At 33.9% G+C, this 21,853-nt stretch overlaps 1 protein-coding gene across 1 annotated transcript; it reads left to right on the top strand.

Annotated features, from left to right (window-relative positions):
- Positions 1-14,152: 14,152 nt before the first annotated feature.
- On the top strand, positions 14,153-16,159 carry LOC133331583 (protein bric-a-brac 2; the record flags this gene model as incomplete). Its single annotated transcript, XM_061539966.1, has 1 exon — positions 14,153-16,159. A coding segment is annotated over exon 1 (2,007 nt), but the record flags the coding sequence as incomplete, so codon positions are not given.
- Positions 16,160-21,853: the final 5,694 nt, after the last annotated feature.

The following is a 21,853-nucleotide window of genomic DNA, read 5'->3' as shown; positions in this document are numbered from 1 at the left end:
CGAGGGTATCCACTGCGAGAGAGAGCGCACACACATAACGCCGACTGAGCCGCTTTTGTATACAACGACGTCACCGCCAGAACACACGGCTGTGCTGTTCGTTTGGTTTTGACCACAATCGAGTTTCATTCATGGCATACAACGTCAGTTCACATTCAACCGTCGTCTCCGTCGTGTGTAAAACAGTTCTCTCTTGTAAGAAGACTGTGTTGTGCGTTGTGTTATTGGCTGACTGGCTGGTTACTATTTTGAATTTGTAAATTAAGCCGCCTGCCACACACAGAGCTCTCGAAGTCAGTGGTAGCAACAAAGTAATAACAGACGCGAGTGCAAGTGCAGTAAATGGTATTTCTGTCGGTATTTTGTTGTCGTTGTTTTGGTATTTAATTAACGGCAACTAAATTAATGTATTAAAAATTAAAACAAAAACAACTGCAAGAAGAAAACAAAACTGAATATAAACAATTTTTGTTATTTGATGTGAGGAAACACATAAAAGAAAAGGAAATATAAATTATTTAAAGGAAATTAAAGCAGCCAAAAGAAAAACGAAAACAAATATTAAAAAATGTGCAACAAATAAATTAAAACAATGGATTTTAATTAAATTAAAAAAAATAATGAGAAAAATTGGTGTAAAAAGTAATGTGAAATAAAAAACATTTAAAACAATATATAAAAAACAATGAAAATAAATTAAAAATTAATGGCAATTAAATAAGAAAACATTAAAACTAAATAATACAAATTTTTATTGAATTAAAAAACAAATAAACATTGCAAATAAATTTATGAAAAATAAATAAAATTTTCAAGAAATCTATAAATAATTAATGAAAAAAACTATTAACAAAGAAAAACAATTTTCATAGAGGAAAAACGCAACAAAATCAAACGTGAGAGTAAGTGTTTGACTTCTTTTAAATTAATTAACTAATTTAATTAATTAAATAATTAAAAAGAAATATTTATAAAAACTATATTTTTTATTAAATTAAATCAATTAATTAATTTAATTAATTAAATAATTAAAAAAATTATATATAAAAAAACTATACTTTTTTATTAAGTGTGTGTCTTATTTGTGCATGTGCGAACATAGAGTTCCCAGGGGTGGACTTTGGTCTCATGGGGGAAAAAGCCCTAAGCCAACAATGTTCATAGTTTCAAAATGTTGCTGGAAAAATAATAATAAAGTAAAATAAATAAAAATTATTCTGAAGAAAATTTATATATTTGTTTGTGAATCTATAGAAATTAAAAAAATATATTTTCAAAATTATAGAATTTTTTTCAATAGCTTGAAGTTTGTTTTTATGAATTTTACTGTTTTTATATGAGGACCTCGGGCAAAAGGTTTTTTGTTTTCTAAAAGAAAACAAAAGACGAAAAATTCGAAAAAATTTCAAATAATTTTCAATGTTTTTTTGAGAAATTTATATTTTTGAAAAAAATTCTTTTATGTTCAGGTATTAGAAATTTTTTGTATTTCTTTTTTATTTATTTTATAATTTATTTTTAAAATAAAAAAAAAATATATGCTCATTTTTTTGTTTTTGCAAAATAGTCAGGCTGAATCCCAGTTTTTTGGTTTATATATAAAAAAAAATGTTTTTACACTGAAAATGTTTTTAGTAAAAAATTTTAAATAATTTCCAATTTCGTATGACTATTATTTTCAAAATAAAATATAAATTCCCCGATATTTTATTATTTGAAAAAAAAATGTTTTTGCAAAATAGAAAAGGCTTTCATGTTGTGTCATGTTCATGAATTATTTATTTGGTTTTTATTTATTTATTTTAAAACAGTTAAAAAAAATATTTAAAATGTATTAAAAATTCCATTAGAAAATTCACCACTAAAAATGGTTTCAAAACAATATTTTCATAATTTTAAAAACATCAAAATAATTTTTTTTAATTATTTTCAAATCTTTATTTTGAAAAAAAAATATTAATAAATAACCAAAAAATGCATACATTTTGTTTAAAAAAAATTCACCTTAATTTGCATTAAAAAGGGTTAAAATTTACCAAAACAATATTTTAATAATTTTTTGTTTCAAAACATCAAAATATTTTTTTTTAAATAATTTTCAGGATTACATCATTTTGAAATTAAAAATAAAAAATATTAATAAATAACCATAAAAATGGCTACATTTTGAAGAAAAAATTTTGCCTAAAATTAAATTTCTGTTTTCCATACATTTTAAAAATATAGTTTTCAAAATTAAAAAAAATCAAAATTTATTTAATTTAAATTTTGTTGAAATATAATTTCTTATTATTACTTTTATTTTTTCATGAAATCAGAAATAATTTTTTTTTAAATTTTTTTGCTTATATTTCTAAAACATTTTTTATAAAATTTGAAAACAAATTTAATTTTTAATTTTGTTGAAATTTAACAAATTACTGAATATATGCCTCAGTATATTTTTTTAAAATCAGTGGCTATATATTTTTCATTCCTTTATCCTTTTTTTTGAAATATATTTTTTTAAAATTATTTTTTTAAATTTATACCTGTAAAAAAAATCATTAAAAAATGTTTTTCCTTTATTTTTTTTTAATAATTTTTTTTTATAAAAATGAAATTTTTTTAAATTAAAAAAACGCTGTATTTTTTTTGATTTTTTTGTTAAGTTGAAAAAAATATTTTTGTTTTTTTTTGTAATTTTTGATGGTTTTAAAATTTTTGAATTCTTTTCTAAATTTCCAAGTCGTGTAAGGGTTTTAAATGTTTCATTCTCCTTCATAGTATGGAGGGTATATTAATTTTGTTTTTCCGTTTGTAACCCATCGACGATTTAGCCATGTCCGTCTGTCTGTTGTAATCATTCTAGCCTCTAAACAAATTGAGATAGATCGCCAAAATTTTGCTTTTGTCTACAGGCAGGTGAAGTTCGAAGATGGGATATATCGGTCCAAGTTTAGGCATATCTCCCATATACCCTCCCATACCCCCAATTTTCGGTATTTTGGGGTTCTTGAGTGCGTTTTTCACCCGAGTTCGTTGAAATTCGGTACATTGGGTTCTATGCTGGGTATCAACTTTCACCACTTAAAATTATAAATATAGGTCCACTTTTTCTGGTAGTCCCCATATATAAGAGTACCCCTCCCAATTTTCAGTTTTTGCGGGATTTTGACTAGATTTTTCCATCGAATAGGCTGTAATTTTGTATTTTGAGTTATAAATATAGGTCAATTTTTTCGGATATCCCCCATATAAGTATACCCCCAAATTTTCGGTATTTTGAGGTTCTTGAGCGCGGGTTTCAACGGAATTCGCTGCAATTTGGTACATTGGGTTCATACTGGGTACCAAACAGCTCTACTAAAAATTATAAATATCGGCCGACTTTTTCTGGTAGCCCCCATATAAGGATACCCCCCAATTTTCGGTATTTTGGGGTTATTGAGCGCGCTTTTCAACCGAATTCGCTGCAATTTGGTACATTGGGTTCATACTGGGTACCAAACAGCTCTACTAAAAATTATAAATATCGGCCCACTTTTTCTGGTAGCCCCCCTATAAGGGCACCCCTAATTTTCGGTATTTTGAGGTTCTTGAGCGCGATTTTCAACCAATTTCGCTGAAATTTGGTACATTGGGTTCTTATTGGGTACCAAATATCTCTATTAAAAATTATAAATATCGTTTAAATTTTTAAACAATGCATTTTTTTAAATTTTAGGGGTTTTTAATTCAGTTCTTTTTTTTATAAATTTTAGATCTCTTTCAAAATGTTGGAGTTTTTTTCAAAAATTTTATTTTTTTTTTTTGCAAAATTTTGAGAATATTATTTACATTTAATTTTTTTTTACAATATTTTAATTTTAAATTTTAGAATTTTTTTCTAATTTTAACATATTTTTTTTTTAATTCGAAAATTGTAATTTGAAAAAAAAATGAAAATGTTTTTTTGAACTTCCTTGTCTTCCGAATTATTAATTAATAAAGAAAACATGATGGACAAAAATGTGAGTCTCCCCCTCCCTCTCTCTCTCTCTCTCTCGGTGTTTTTATTTCATCCTCTCCCGACAAGGTTCTTCTCAATGTCCCCCTTGAGATTCCAAAAAAAATTGCAAAATGTTGAGAATATTATTTATATTTAAACTTTTTTACAATGTTTTTTTTTTCAATTTTAGGATTTTTTCTAATTTTAACATATTTATTATTTTTTAATTTAAAAAATTTAATTTAAAAATGAAAATGTTTTTTTTTTTTAACTTCCTTGTCTTCCGAATTATTAATTAATAAAGAAAACATGATGGACAAAAGTGTGAGTCTCCCGCTCCCTCTCTCTCTCCCTCTTGGTGTTTTTATTACATTCCCGACGTGCCCCTCCTCAATGTCTCCCTTCGAGATTCCAACAAAACACACCACAACAAAATAAAAACTTCCTTTAAGAATTCTACAAGAAGAGAATATGGCAGGCAGCCGGGCAAAACAGCAAAGAAATAAATTGTTGTTCACATAATGAAAATTTAATTTCTCCTGTACGAAAATCGATTTTAATGTATAAAATATATAAACCATCCTCCCCATACGCCTTCTTCATGCTCCTTCGCATCGTCGCCTTGTACAAAAAAAAAAAAAACTTTTATTTTTATACTGTAAAATTCAGCTTCAGCAGTTATACATAAATTGTAATTTATTAATTTATAACACTACTCTCTGCCGTCTCGGTGTGCTGTGTGTGTATGTCGCGCGATATCCTTACCACCCATGATGATACCCAAACACACCCCCATAATAATGTGATGGTGGCGCCCAATGTGGGGCCCTACCATTTTGGCTTAAAATTTATAAACTTTTGCCATTACCGCCTTTGCTGCTTCTGAGAAGTTGATGACAAACAACTGTGAACAGCAGCAGCAACAACAACCATTTGCCCCCACTACCAACCTCACTCTCCACACTCTCTCTCTCAAGCCAACATTTCTTCTCAACATAACTCCGGTTATCATCAATTGAAGTGTAACGATGTGCCCACAATGTGTAAATAAATGTGGGTGGCAATAAATATAAATAAAGAAGAAGAAGACGACGAAGAAGTAGACGACGGAGTTAAGAATTTGTTCGTTCAGTAGGAAATAGGAACCAAACAAAAAATACATGGAAAATAAAATAAAAATAAATGTGCGTCTTCTTGTTGGGGGGGGTTTTGGCTTTTGTTTGTTGTAAGGCGCCAAACTTTAAGGAAGAACTTTTGTTGTTGTTCTTATTGTTCCTTGTGGCAGTCAAGAAAATTTTCTTCATATCTTTTTTTCTTCCTTATTATTATTATTGTACGTCATACATACTTTACGAAGCTTTTGTAACAGGAGTTCAGTAGCTGTAGCTTCCCAAAAAAGTGTATGCACGCTCAATCAAGGCCATGGAAAAGCGCGCGCAAAACCAAAAACCAAAACAAAGAAATAAAAATAAATATCTTTATTGCAGCATCCAAAAGCCTTAAGATGTGTCCTGACTGCCTATCTCCCACCCTCGCCCACACCATAACAAAATACTAATATAAACTAAGATGTTAAGTGCGTGCGTACGTCCCTTAGAGTGTGTGTGGGCATCCGTCTGTTCGTCTGTCTGTGTTTTTGTATTTTTTTTAAAAAGTGCCAAGTTTTTAGGGAAGAAATTCCCTTTCCCAAAGTCTTAGGATTGAGAATAACCTTAAATAAAGTGTGGCGAATTTTGTGATTTTTTTGGAAAAAGTTCGGACTACGAATTTGGCAGTTAAAAGCCCACAAGATTCAGTTTATGGGGAGTGTTTTTGTTTTAAATAAAATTTATTATAAAGGCCTTTCCCCAAGTGCCACATAGGAGGAAGATGGATGAACATCCTGCAAACTTTTAGGTTTGGAAAAGTTCGCTGTAAAAATTGGGATTAAAACGTCATAATTTTTAATTTTTTTTAATTTTATTGAATGAAAGCAAAAAAATGTGGAAAATAGCATCAAATTTTAGAATAAATTTAGATTTGTTAGAGTAGGTCACCTTTGGCATGAATTATGGCCTTCCAACGGCCGACAACTATTAGACTTTTCGATTTTTGCCTCTGATCAAAAAGTAGATTTTTAGACTTTTCGATTTTTGCCTTTGATTAAAAAGTCGATCTTTCGATTGTCAAACCTGTTCGACTTTGCGATTTTCTCCAAAATCAAAAGTCGACTTCGACTTTTAGGCTTTTCAATACCAAAAGTCGATTTACTTATCCCTACCCGAGGAAGCGCTTGCTTGAGGTGATCGAAAATTTGGTATTTTTTAGTGCCGATCTTGCTTTCCAAAATACTCCAGACACGGACACTCCAGCAGTCTGAAATTGGTTGCAGTTTTTACATCTCACCCTGTAGTTTCAAGGTTTTTTTTTTATTTTAATGGGGTCCAGGAGTCGCTTAGAAGGAAGGCAGATATCCATACTAGTCAAATACAATTTGTAAACCTTTAGTTTTTTTAATTTTCCGAGAACAAAAATTTACTATGGAGATGTTTCTCTAAAACAAAACATGGAAAAAGTTGAAGAAATATTGTGCAGAGCCTTAAAAATCTACTACCGACGGCTGCACCACGACTCACTTCTTGTTGAGATCCCGCTATCATGTTAGACATTTAAATTCGGATTCGGAAAGCTAAAACAATAACAACCTATATATCATAGAAAGTAGGCAAATATATCGGCAAACTCACGACAATCTAGAAGCAGCAATCTGGTCGGAAATTGAACCAAATTAACTGGAAGAGCGCACAAATGCACCTTAAGAATTCACTGAGCTACTCTGCACTTTTTTAAAGCACGTGAAATGGATTATGTTTCCGAAGGGGGAATAAGTCTCCCAACCGAAATAATCCTGTACCGATTGAAGTACATCGGATTGTCGCTACTAAGTCTGGTTTCGTTCGTGAACGACCGAGTTCAATTGAACGAGTCAGTCCACTGAACGAGTGAACGACATAGTTCAATGTTTATTATTTTCGTTCACAGAACGATTACCAAATGATGTTGCTCACTGAACGCCGTCGGTCACTGAACGACATTGAATTTTATTCTACACCTTCTGTGTCGCTCACAGATGCACTGACTTTGAACAACTGAACCGCCGTTCAAACAAGAACAATTTCATATAAAATCTCTTAAATTGAAAGAAGGTACGTGTAATGAGATGAATCCATTGTGATCCGATTTCATGCGGAATGCGATGCTCATAAATGAAAATACTGCAGTAGTGTTTTGAGCATAGCTGGAGGGTCAGTAAAATTTTTTTACATTTAAAAGAAAATGACCCATTTGCTCAAATCGACCCTCCAAAGACAACGGGAAGAAGGTGTGGAGCTGGAAACGACGGAAGAATTGACACTGGAAGGGATCGGAATTTTTTCCCATCGCCAACCACCCATTAAGAAAGTGGAGAAAATAGATAGGCAAGATCTTCGAATGATTGTGAATGGTCGTCATTTTTTACAGTTGGTTTAACTGGCAGAGGTTAATAGCAATGTGCTACCATATCAATTAAACTGAGTGACCATTTGAACGAGGCAACTAAACGTGTTGAACGACCTAGTTCACTTTAAAAAAATGACCTAGTTCGTTCAATCCTGAAATTGAACGGGAATGCCCAAGACTAGTTGCTACACGATCCATTAACATACAATGATCATGAGTGCCCTGGCATCCCTGGTTCAGCTATATCACACATGAGTTTATCAACCACACATACCAACTATTGTGAGACAGGTGACAACTCAAACTCCCCAGTCGGAAAGGGAAATGAAGTCAGACATAAACGTCTTCGAATGCCGGCTGAGTGAAGCGGCAAATCAACATAACCCATTACCGACGGGATTCGATAATATGCCCACAAGTCACCACTTTTCGCCATTCAGTTAAAGGGAGCAAAAATCAACCGCAAATGTGGCTGCCTTAGCATCGGCGGTTGAAAGTGAGTGTTGAAGAACCAAAGAAGAAGTTTAATCTTCTCAAAACTGGGAACTTAAATTCTGAGTGGGAAAGCAAGAACGACATAACCGACTTGTAATAAAAATATCAGACAGACAGAGGACGACAAAGTTGGCTAAAGTATCAATATTATGAACACAGCCAGTATTTGTTTTTGTAAAACCAAAGAATCCTAATACGAACATCTGGATAGTACGAAAAAAAAGAAAAAATGGCAGCAATCAAAGGCCTCTAACATATAAAAAATAAGTTATGAAGCACTTCAGAGATAAGCTCAGCTATGCAGTAATAGCTTCTTAAAGCGAGACTTAGTTACTAATTAGATCCTGGATCACCTGCTTCAGGCATGGTACCCGATAGACTTATAATTCTGAAGATTCAACTTCAATTTTTTCAACGAATGTCTCCTTGGGGCCTATTGAGGCGCCCTACACAGGATACTACACAACTATACTATAGTTTTGTGGAGCCCTATGAGTTTGTAACGCCGCGAAATATTGGTCCTAGACCCACCATTAACTATACCGATCGTCATATCTCGACTAGCTGAGTCGATCTGAAATTTGACACAGCGCATTTGTTTGGCCCAAGGACGATAGGGTTCGGAAATTGGGAAAAATCGGTTCAGATTTAGATATCGCTCCCTATATAATTTCGTCCGATTGGAAATTGGTTCAGATTTAGATATAGCTCCCATATATATATATATACATATTTACATCCGATTTAAGGTAAATAGTGCAACAAAGTCCTATACATCATTCGATTTGCACGAAATTTGGCATAGAGTACTAACTTAGGTTTCGAGAAAATTGGTTCAGATTTACATATAGCTCCCATATATATTTTCGCTCGATTTAAGGTAAATGGGGCACCAAAGACCCTATATATCTTTCGATTTGCACGAAATTTGGCACAGCGCAATGGATAAGGTCTTGAATGATATGTGTTAAGTTTCGTGAAAATCGTTCCAGATTTAGATATAGCTCCCATATATATTTTCGTCCGATTTAAGGTAAATGGTGAACCAAAGTCCCTATATATCTTTCGATTTGCACGAAATTTGGCATAGCGTACTGAATTGCGTCTATAAGAATGTGTGCTTAGTTTCGTGAAAATCGATTTAAGGTAAATGGGGCACCAATGTTCCTCCATATATTTCGATTTGCACGAAATTTTGCACAGAGTACTGTATTAGGTCCAGAATGATGTGTGGCAAGTTTCGAGAAAATCGGTTCAGATTTAGATATAGCTCTTATATAAATTTTCACCCGATTTAAGGTACGTGGTGCACAAAAGACCCTATATATCTTTCGATTTGCACGAAATTTTGCATAGCGCACTGAATTAGGTCAAGAATGATGTGTGCTAAGTTTCGTGAAAATCGGTTCAGATTTAGATATAGCTCCCATATATATTTTTGTCCGATTTAAGGGAAATGGGGCACCAATGTTCCTCTATATATTTCGATTTGCACTAAATTTGGCATAGAGTACTGTATTAGGTCCAGAATGATTTGTGCCAAGTTTCGAGAAAATCGGTTCAGATTTAGATATAGCTCCCATATATATTTTCGTCCGATTTAAGGTTAATGGGGCACAAATGTTCCTCCATATATTTCGATTTGCACGAAATTTTGCACAGAGTACTGTATTAGGTCCAGAATGATGTGTGCCAAGTTTCGAGAAAATCGGTTCAGATTTAGATATAGCTCCCATATATAGTTTCACCGATTTAAGGTAAATGGTGTACCAAAGTCTCTGATAATCATTCGATTTGCACGAAATTTGTCATAGCTCACTGAATTAAGTCTAGAATGATGTTGCTAAGTTACGTAAGAAGATCCATAGCTAGGCCGATTAACACAACGTACTGAAGTAATATAGATTAGTATCTGGCAATTTTCCCTGAAATCGGTTCAGATATAGATATATGTAACAAAAACGCGACGTCTGTTAGGATACATATGTAAAATATACCCAAAGGGTATATTCTATATGATACACCCAAAGGGCCGACTATATGATACAACCCAAAGGGTGTATCGGTCCAGTCCGACTTTACTACTTTCCTTACTGGTTTTAAATGTTTTTCCAATATATTTTTTTAATTTTTCAAAATATTTTTTTTTAAATTTTCCAAATATTTTATGATTTTTTAATTCAGCATTTTTTGCGTAATAAATTATTTAAAAATAAATTTTCTGACACAATAAAGAAAATAAATCTTTAAAATAAATGGAATATTTTTCTTTATTGTTTTTTTTTTTTTTTTTTTTGTTAAATTTATTTATGGCCATTTTAAATCAGATATTAAATATAAATAAAAAACACCAAAAGAAATAACAAGAGAAAGGTGGGCTGCTTTCTTCCGTAAAGCGTAAAGTAATTCCCAGAATTTGTTTTTGTGTGTGAGTAATCGGGATTTTGCCCGCCAAAAAAATGATTTTTCATAATAAAAAATTCTGAGAGATGAATTGGGAGGTTCGATTGGTTTGTCAATAAACAAGAATTCGAGTTGGCACCACTTGCTTGCCTTGTGTGCAGGAAGCAGCCACCGTGAATTGCTGTTCTCTTTGTAGACAAAGTTTAATTTTTTTAAATTATTATTATTTTTATATAATAGTAATAATAAAAGTGGTGTTTTAGTATTAGTGTGTCTTTGTCTTTGTGGTCGTGGTGTTTGTTGTTGGGGGGTTTGGGTATGGGTATGAAGGGGTGTCTTTTGTTATCCGTTTTGTTCCTTTAGTAAAAGTCATCCGGAGAAGCGAGGAAGAGAAAAAATAATTTGGGAAAAGGTAGATGGAGAGAGTGGGAGGATGCAAGTAAAGTAGTTAGAATATCTCTAAAGTTAGGAAATAATTATTTTCCAAGCTCTCTGAAGAAGAAGACGAAGGACCACCAACAAGAAACCAGCGGTGGCAAGCAAATGCTGCCTCTGCTGCACTACTTAATGTCGACACTTCTGTGTAATTTATGATGTGCCGCATTAAACATTAATAACAACAAAAACAACAACAACAAAATAAATATATTTCACAAAACTTTTATATAAAATTCAACTCAGAGACGGGCGGACAGACACACACACAGACACATTCAAAGCAACAACAATATACATACTTACGACAAGCAAACAAAAAAAAAAGAAGACAGACGTGTAAAGCGACGGCGGGTAATGTTCACTGGGAAACCACAGAATTCTGGCAGCACGTAAATGAAGCATGCCACACGCTTTTGCTGCTGCTGTCGTTGCTTTTGCGTTTCGCCACGTTCAACTTTGGAGGAGTAGCAGCAGCAGCTATGAATTTAATTCGTTCGATGCCAGCTTGTTTATGAGTTCAATGCGTGTGCCAACGAGAGTGTGTGTGTGTGTGTGTGCCCGCGCTCACTGTGTTCCGAACATTGAAAACCGAACAACACAAAAAAGAAATAAATTTAATTAAATTAAATAAATTATTAAAATGCATAAATTTCTTACGCAAGGCGTAAGCTTTTGTGTGTGTGCGTGTGTGTGTGCGTTCATCTGTCTCTGTACGTCTCTGTGTGTGAGTGTTTGTGAGTATTTTTTTGTGAATGTTGAAAAGCGCGCGTGTATTCATAAATTTATTATTTATGAGACGACAGAAGGAGGTAGGCATTGCTGTTCGATGTTCGTCGGAATATATATTTTTTCTGGTTTTTGTTTGTTAGGGCGGGAGGTAGAGAGAGATAGAGAGAGAGTGGGTTCACTACAACCAGCAATTATACAATGGATAATTATTTACTTTAGTTACTTCTTTCGCTCTCTGTTGCTGCAGATGGTCAGCCATTCAGTTCGACTGTCACTACGTCAGTCACTCAACAAGGCTATCTGTCATTTATCCTTTTTTGTTGTTGTTGCTTAAGCCGTCGGTCGGTCCGTCCGTCTGTCTGTCGTTCACTTGCTTGCTTCATTTACATTTAAATAATAAGCCGCCAACATCGACACAGCCATCAACTGCAACATAAAGTGGCATGGTGTCACTGCTGTGTTCTCAGATGCTCCCAGTGCGAGTGTGGCGTAATGGGGTGGGTTTTTTTCTGTGACATTATTAATTATTTAAAATAAATATAACTAAATATAGGAGAAGTCATAAAAAAGTATTTTACTTTGAAAGGAACAAATTTCGGGCCACATGGCAAGAGCGGGGCACAGATGGGATAGTGGATGTGGATTTTTAAAAAAATATATATTTTTTTCAAGTAACCAAAAGAAGCGTGGATTAAAAAAAAATATTTTTTTTCAAGGCGTGGATTTTTTTAAAAAAAATATTTTTTTCAAGGCGTGGATTTTTTAAAAAAAAATATTTTTTTCAAGGCGTTGATTTTTTAAAAAAAAAAATATTTTTTTCAAGGCGTGGATTTTTTAAAAAAAATATTTTTTTCAAGGCGTGGATTTTTTAAAAAAATATTTTTTTCAAGGCGTGGATTTTTTAAAAAAAAATTTTCGAGGCGTAGATTTTTAAAAATATTTTTTTCAAGGCGTGGATTTAAAAAAAAACATTTTTTTCAAGGCGTGGATTAAAAAAAAACATATTTTTTCAAGGCGTGAATTTTTTAAAAAAATATTTTTTTCAAGGCGTGGATTTAAAAAAAAAAATTTTTTTCAAGGCGTGATTTTTTAAAACAAATATTTTTTTCAAGGCGTGGATTTTTTTAAAAAAAATATTTTGGATTTTTTTAAAAAAAAATATTTTTTCAAGAAGCCACAGCCGAAGGCGTGGATTTTTTAAAAAATATTTTTTCAAGAAGCCACAGCCGAAGGCGTGGATTTTTTAAAAAATATTTTTTTTAAGAAGCCACAGCCGAAGGCGTGGATTTTTTAAAAAAATATTTTTTCAAGAAGGCGTGGATTTTTTAAAAAAATATTTTTTCAAGAAGCCACAGCCGAAGGCGTGGATTTTTTAAAAAATATTTTTTCAAGAAGCCACAGCCGAAGGCGTGGATTTTTTAAAAAATATTTTTTCAAGAAGCCACAGCCGAAGGCGTGGATTTTTTAAAAAATATTTTTTCAAGAAGCCACAGCCGAAGGCGTGGATTTTTTAAAAAAATTCCAAGAAGCCAAAGGGCGTGGATTTTTTTAAAAAATATTTTTTCAAGAAGCCACAGCCGAAGGCGTGGATTTTTTAAATAATATTTTATTTTTTAAAAATTTTTTTAAGAAATATTTTTTCAAGAAGCCACTGCAAGTCGTGGATTTTTTAAATAATATTTTATTTTTTAAAAATTTTTTTAAGAAATATTTTTTCAAGAAGCCACTGCAAGTCGTGGATTTAAAAAAAATAATATATTTTTTCAAGAAGCCACAGCAAGGTGTGGATTTTTTAAAAAATATTTTTTCAAGAAGACACAGCAAGGCGTGGATTTTTTTAAAAATAATTTTTTAAAGAAGCCACAGTCGAAGGCGTGGATTTTTTTTAAAATATTTTTTTAAGAAGCCACAGACGAAGGCGTGGATTTAAAAAAAAAAAATATTTTTTTAAGAAGCCACAGTCGAAGGCGTGGATTTTTAAAAAAAAAATATTTTTTCAAGGCGTGGATTTTTTAACAAATATTTTTTCAAGAAAATAAAATAATTTTTATAGCCTCTTGGTAGGCCCTAAGGCGTGGATTTTTTAACAAATATTTTTTTCAAGAAATTAAAATAATTTTTATAGCCTCGTGGTAGGCCTTAAGGCGTGGATTTTTTAACAAATATTTTTTCAAGAAAATAAAATAATTTTTAAACAATTTTTATAGCCTCTTGGTAGGCCCTGAGGCGTGGATTTTTAGACAATTTTTATAGCCTCTTGGTAGGCCCTAAGGTGTGATTTTTTAACCGATTTTTATAGTCTCTTGGTAGGCCCTAGATAGGGGTGCATTTTGTTTTGCCTACATGAAAAATATTTTTTTTTTCAAAATGTCACGTTTGAATATTTTCAAATGGTCCTTCGGCCAGGACTTTTCAATCCTTTATCCGTTCTAATAGTATTTATTTAGAATTTCTGAATTCACTGAAAAATAAACTTTGAACTGATCTAATATTCTTCTCTTTTTCATTTTCAGGAAAAATAACTACAAAATTTCACCACCATTTTAACCTTCTACCCATCCGCCTAACGACCGCATATTAAAATGCACCTTGGTAAATTGCGAAAATAGATCGCATTACAAAAATACCCAACCAAAAATGGATTTGACAAAGGATATTTTAGATTTTACCCTAAAAGTGGAGCGCAACGAAATGGAAACGGGTGAGGAACCCAAATCTATGATGCCAGTGGCAAATGATTTTCAAGATTTCAAAGAATCGATTACATATCCTCGAGAAGAGGAAGCCACACCAACAGTAAGTGATAACAAATTAACTACAACAAAAGAAAGTGAAACCGATACCACAGCATCGTCTACAATGAAAGCCCCTTCCGAAGTAGCGGCAAAACCCACCACACCTCAGCTAATCGAGAGAGTGGCCAATCCATTGGAGAGCGGCATTAAACCCTTGATGGCTGGTGGTGATATCTCCCCGCCACCCAGGCCATTGACCTCCAGTGAGGTTGTGGGTTTTACAAATGTCTTAGAAGATCCCGAAATGCAATTGGATGCCTCGGTGGCTCTGAACAAATCGCGATCCTTGCCAGCCTCACCAAATCACCTGACCACAAGCCATCTAACAGAGTTGTTTGGTTTTGCAGCCATGAAAGGTTTGGAGGCGCCCATTAAATTACCCGATCCCTTAGAGGAGAGGCTACTCAGCAATCTAATGCCGAAAGTATTGGCCAATAAAACGGCACCCACCAAAGCCGTACCCGAGCCCGGACGCAACAACCAACAATTCTGCCTGCGTTGGAATAACTATCAAAGTAACCTGACAAATGTTTTTGATGAGCTGCTGCAAAATGAATCCTTTGTCGATGTGACCCTGGCATGTGAGGGCCATTCGATTAAGGCCCATAAAATGATTTTGTCCGCCTGTTCACCCTATTTTCAGGCTCTGTTCTATGACAACCCTTGCCAACACCCGATAATTATTATGCGTGATGTACGATGGCAGGAGCTGAAGGCGTTGATGGAATTCATGTACAAGGGTGAGATAAACGTCAGTCAGGATCAAATAAATCCTTTGTTGAAAGTGGCCGAAATGTTGAAAATCCGTGGCCTGGCAGAGGTGAGCAGTGGCCAAGCGGCTGGACCACAACTGTTGGCAGGGCACAGTAGGCCAATGTATCAGGAGGATGATAATGATGATGAAGAAGAGGAGGATCATGACACAGATCAGGATATGTCCCCCCATGCCAAGCGACCAAGAATACAAATAGCCCCGAAAATAGCAGCAACAACAACTGCAGCAGCAACACAAAATCCTGCAGAGCAAAGAATTCGCAAACGTTCTAGGGATGGTTTCTTTGTGGATGAGGGACGTGTCACACCTAAGATGGGGGAAAATAATAACAATAATAACACAAGGGTCCACTCTCCCCCGCCCCAGTTGAGGGAAAAAGAACATTGCCCGAGAAATCCAGGCGCCAATACCACCTCTACAATTGTCCGCAATCCTTTTGCTTCCCCCAATCCCATGGCCAGCTCAACACCAATAGAAACTACAACAGCCTTAAATTCAAACTCCACACCCCTGACATCATCATCTGCCACAAGTTCGCAAACAAATTCCGCTCAAAATTCGTCCTCCGCCAATGCAACATCTTCCACAAATCCCATGGCCTTAAATTATCGTCCGGAACGTAGCTGTTCACCGCCCCTGATGACACCACCTCAGCAGGTGCCTAGCCGTTCGGCAAGTGTAGGTGGTGGTGGTAATATAGCAACACCCTCATCTTTGCCTTCACCCTCAAGTAATGCCTCCAATGGACCAGCCCAGGCACCACCACAACCTCCGCCCATTTCAATACATCCCCATCCGGCAGCAGCTGCAGTGGCCGCTGCAGCCTTGGCCAATCCTCATCATCCGCATCATCATGCCGCCGCCGCGGCCCAGCAATTGGCCGCCCAACATCAACAGTTGCAGGCCGCGGCCCATTCGCATGCCATGGCCAGTGCTTTGGGTGCTTCACTGGCAGCAGCAGCGGCGGGAGCTTCAACGACGGCAAGTAATCCGGCGGGTGCCAGTTCTTCTTCGCATCACGATGATATGGAAATAAAACCGGAAATTGCCGAAATGATACGGGAAGAGGAGAGGGTAAGTTGACCAAAGACTAAAATTAAATATTATAAAATTTTATATATATTAGTTGTGTTCCCGCATTTTTTGGGGGAAGTTACTCTGCAATTTAAAAAAAAAATTACTCAAAGGCGTAAAAAAATGGTAAAATCCGTACTTAAAAATTAAATAAAATTTTATAGCCTTTTGGTAGGCCTTAAGGCTTGGATTTTTTTAAACAATTTTTATAGCCTCCTGGTAGGCTCTGAGGTGTGGATTTTTTAAACAATTTTTATAGCCTCCTGGTAGGCCCTGAGGTGTGGATTTTTTAAACAATTTTTATAGCCTCCTGGTAGGCCCTGAGGCGTGGATTTCATTAAACAATTTTTATAGCCTCTTGGTAGGCCCTAAGGCGTGGATTTTTAAAACAATTTTTATAGCCTCTTGGTAGACCCTAAGGCGTGGATTTTTTAAACAATTTGTATAGCTTCTTGGTAGAACCTAAGGTGTGGATTTTTTAAACAATTTTTATAGCCTCTTGGTAGGCCCTAAGGCGTGGATTTTTTAAACAATTTTTATAGCCTCTTGGTAGGCTCTAAGGCGTGGATTTTTTAAACAATTTTTATAACCTCTTGGTAGGCCCTAAGGCGTGGATTTTGTAAACAATTTTTATAGCCTCCTGGTAGGCCCTGAGGCGTGGATTTTTTAAACAATTTTTATAGCCTCTTGTTAGACCCTCAGGCGTGGATTTTTTAAACAATTTTTATAGCCTCTTGTTAGACCCTCAGGCGTGGATTTTTTAAACAATTTTTATAGCCTCTTGTTAGACCCTCAGGCGTGGATTTTTTTTTAACAATTTTTTTAAACAATTTTTAGCCTCCTGGTAGGCCCTGAGGCGTGGATTTTTTAAACAATTTTTAGAGCCTCTTGGATTTTTTAAACAGACCCTCCCTGAGGCGTGGATTTTTTAAACAATTTTTATAGCCTCTTGGTAGGCCCTGAGGCGTGGATTTTTTAAACAATTTTTAGAGCCTCTTGTTAGGCCCTGAGGCGTGGATTTTTTAAACAATTTTTATAGCCTCTTGGTAGGCCCTGAGGCGTGGATTTTTTAAACAATTTTTATAGCCTCCTGGTAGGCCCTGAGGCGTGGATTTTTTAAACAATTTTTATAGCCTCTTGGTAGGCCCTTAGGCGTGGATTTTTTTAAACAATTTTTATAGCCTCTTGGTAGGCCCTGAGGCGCGGATTTTTTAAACAATTTTTAGAGCTTCCTGGTAGGCCCTGAGGCGTGGATTTTTTAAACAATTTTTAGAGCTTCCTGGTAGGCCCTGAGGCGTGGATTTTTTAAACAATTTTTAGAGCTTCCTGGTAGGCCCTGAGGCGTTCCTGGTAGGCCCTGAGGCGTGGATTTTTTAAACAATTTTTAGAGCTTCCTGGTAGGCCCTGAGGCGTGGATTTTTTAAACAATTTTTAGAGCTTCCTGGTAGGCCCTGAGGCGTGGATTTTTTAAACAATTTTTATAGCCTCTTGGTAGGCCCTGAGGCGTGGATTTTTTAAACAATTTTTAGAGCTTCCTGGTAGGCCCTGAGGCGTGGATAATTTAAACAATTTTTAGAGCTTCCTGGTAGGCCCTGAGGCGTGGATTTTTTAAACAATTTTTAGAGCTTCCTGGTAGGCCCTGAGGCGTGGATTTTTTAAACAATTTTTAGAGCTTCCTGGTAGGCCCTGAGGCGTGGATTTTTTAAACAATTTTTAGAGCTTCCTGGTAGGCCCTGAGGCGTGGATTTTTTAAACAATTTTTATAACCTCTTGGTAGGCTCTTTTTGTTAAAATAGTACTGTATTGCAGGTTCTGGAACACAACTATTATTATTTAATAATAGTCGTTAATTTATAAGGAAAATTTAAAATTGCAAAAAAAAATCTCCACATAAACAAACACATGACATTCAATTATCTCCAGCAGCAGCAGCTGCGGTTAACTTATTTAAATCACAACGTTTAAATAATATTTAATAATGTTAGCGTGGTTTATAACTATTTTATTTTTTTGCAATTTGTTTTTACCTTTGCCTTGTTATTTACATTTGTCTCCGCCGTCTCCTTTGTTGTCTGTTTCTTAGTAATTTCAACAAATATTTACTTAAAGTTGAACGATGATTGTTGGATGTTGCTCTCCTCGAAACAAAGTGAAGTGATTTTTTTTCTTCTGCCGACAACTAGATGTGTGTGGCAAGCTCATATGCGCACATACATACACACACACATATTTATGTCTACTTATTGGCCTATTAGAAAAATAACCCAACAGATCGACAGACACACAAACAATGACTGCTTTAAGTAATTTTGTCATTAACTTGAAAATTATTAGCACACACTCTCTTCGCCCCCTGCTCAGGCTCCACCATTCACATACTTGACATTTCTAACTCCTCAACACTGAAGCGTAACGCATTTATTGCCACGCCAGTGTCTGTCTGTCTCTCACTCTCTGCCAAGATGTTGGGGCAAGGGCGAAGGGGGGTTCTTTATATTTTCTATAATGTAGTCATACTTTGAGACCCACAACTATACAAATAACTATAAATATAATAATGTTAACATGTTAATTTGTTTGTTTTTTGTGAAAATTAAAAACAATTTACAAAAAAATAAATAAATAAACAACAAACTATTTGGCAAATGTGAAATACAACACTATAATAATTTACAATTATCTTACACGTTAAAAGTCAATATTTCTGGTTTTATATAAATAAAAGCACAATTTTTTAACCATATAACAGTTTTTTGAGTGTATAACAGTTTTTTCCTTACTGTTAGACACGTTAAAAGTCAATATTTCTGTTTTAACACTAATAAAAACACAATTTTTTAATCACATAGCTGTTTTTTGAGAGTATAACAGTTTTTTCCTAACTGTTATACAGTGTAAAAATGTTATATTTCGGATTGTTTAACATTATATAGTTGATTTTATGACATTAGAAGAGTTTTACGACAAGTATAACAGTTTTCCACTAACTGTTATACAAAGTAAAATTTCAAAATTTTGCATTAAAATCAGATAGTATTGAATTTTAAAGCAGAATAACATGTTTTTAGGGTATAACAGTTTTGTGAAAAATTAATTTTTTATAGTATAACAGTATACAATGAAAAAATAATTTTATTTCCATCAAATACATGAAGAAAAATTACGAATATGCTTAAAAAATTTTAATATATTTTTGTTTAATTAATTTTACATTCGTATTTTAAAATTAAATATCAGCGAAAAATTTTAGTTCGAAAAAGGAGGATTGTTTATTTTTTTTTTTTTTTTACTTTAGAACAGTTTTATTAAGAGGTATATCAGTTTTTCATTTCATTTATATAAGGTAGAAATGCTATATTTTTAATCAGGAATTAATAAATAGCCGATTTCTACTTTTTGTTTGGTGGTTATATAACAGTTTATATAACTGTTATACTTTTTTCAAATTTTGCTTCCAAGATGTTTAATTTTGAGTTATATAGCAGAAAAACACATGTTATTAGTGTATAACAGTTTTGTTGTAACTGTTATACAAGACAAAATCTCAACATTTTGGCTCCAAATTTTAAAATATTGCATTCTAAAGTCGAACAATAAACTTTCTTGGTTTATACAGTTATTTTTAAGAATGTTATACTCGAAAAAATATGAATTTGTTTATTTTATGACCTTAGAACAGTTTTTTGGGAAGTATAACAGTTTTTTTATATCTTCTTATAAGGCTGAAATGTTATATTTTTGATTTGGAATTGAAATTTGGAATTAAATTGCTTATTTAGATAAAGAATTAAATGAATAGCCAATTTCATAACTTTTGAAAAGTTTGGTGGTTTTATAACAGTTTTCTATAACTGTTATACTTAGTTAAATTTTAAAATTTTGCTTCTCAAATCCTAAATATTGAATTTTAAAGCTGAACAACACATTTTCTTAGTGTATAACAGTTTTGTTGTAACTGTTATACAAGGCAAAATCTCAAAATTTTGGCTCTAAATTTGCAAAATATTGCATTCTTCAGCAGAATAATAAGGTTTCATGGTTTATACAGTTGTTTTTGAAACTGTTATACTCGGAAGAACATGATTTTTTTAATATAAAATCATAAATTGAAATAAAAGATCGCAAACTATTATAGTTTCATTGATTAATTGTATTAGAAATTTAAATAATCATATCGTTGAATAGAGGTTTCGGCAAGAATTGTGAACACTGCTAAGCAGTTCATTGATGTCATCTTCAAGGAATAGTTTTCATTCACATATGTCCAAAAAAAATATGTTTTTTTACACACATAAATAATACAATTTGTCCCCTGTAACTCTCACTCTTAAAGTTTCTAAAACAAAACACTTTTTGTCTGGCACATTTGCTTGTTCATGTAGCCATAAACCAAAATGTCAAAATGAAACGCCAAGTTTTCTTTGGCAAAAAAAAGTCACAGCCCCAACAAAATAATAACATCAACAACAAAAATCATTGAATAATTTTTCTTACGCCAAAAAATACGCACACACACACATACATACACTCGAATAAATACACATTTCCTTGTGCTTGCGCTCAGGCAGCCAGTCAGTCAGTCTGAGATCCCAGTATTAGATGACAGGGGGACTTTTTACAAATTGATTGTGTGTGTGTGTAAGAAAAAGTACGAACGTTTGTAGATGTATGTATGGACGTACACATTTTTTTGCGTTATTCTTCATTGTCTGTTTGTTGTTCGATGACGTTTGTTTCGGCTTGGACATGAATGAATGACTGAATGAATTTTTATGAGAACAAGGCAGCAAAAGTCGATGACGCCGCTAAAGATGTTGTTGATGATTATGATGACGATAATTTTGTTGTTGTTGTTGCTGTTGCCGTCGTTCGTTGAAGATGACAACAACGACGCGTCGTTGACTACAGACGGCGATGACACTACAATTTTGTTGTGATTGTGCACCTACCTCGGCTCGTTTTTTTTTTTTTTTGGTCAGAAGAAAGTCATCAGCGTTTGCCTACAATTTTTCATTCACAAAAATTCAATGGACGCATGAATGGATGGAACACTTGATGCTTGACTGGCTGGTTGGTTAGCAAGCAGTCTGGCTGGCCGTCCGGCATATTAGATGGGTCAGTATTAAAACAGAAAGTAAAGTCACGCGCGTCTCGATTTCGTTGTGAACAAAATAACTACTCGCTACACTTTCAAACTGTGAGAATGATTTTTTTTATCACACAGAGCCGCAAATCCCCGCACGCTTCCTACCTTTGAGAGTAATTTGTATGAAGAAGAGAGAGAGAGAGATGAGTGATAATTTATATTTGGAAAAAAAATTCCATGTTTAAGAAAAGCTTTTTGTGGAACTGAATTCTCTACGGACTTTTTTCTGATGTTTTTACAAAAATTAAAGAGGTGTTTATTTTCCGGTATGTCATATATTTTTTAATATCTATTTCTCTTGACAAATATTATGAGAAGAAGAACTCTCATCTGTCTCCCAGTCTTGACTGTTATTGAGATTGAGAGAGATCTCCAATTTATCCCGTTTATCTTCTCATCATCCTAACTCCTCTCCAACTTTTGTTATCTATTGTGACTGTTGAAACTCTCATCTCATTTCTCGGTATTATTATTATTTTATATTTTAAATTACAATAAAAAATAATTAAATTTTTTCCATAGCAGTCCAACGATCATCCCGACCCACA

This window comes from Musca vetustissima, unplaced genomic scaffold, assembly GCF_032173495.1.
Source record: "Musca vetustissima isolate MV318-11 ecotype Yass unplaced genomic scaffold, APGP_CSIRO_Mvet_v1 utg1319, whole genome shotgun sequence".
NCBI lineage: Eukaryota > Metazoa > Arthropoda > Insecta > Diptera > Muscidae > Musca > Musca vetustissima.
Note: the sequence above shows the minus strand (reverse complement) of the source record. Positions and strands in the feature narration are given on the sequence as shown.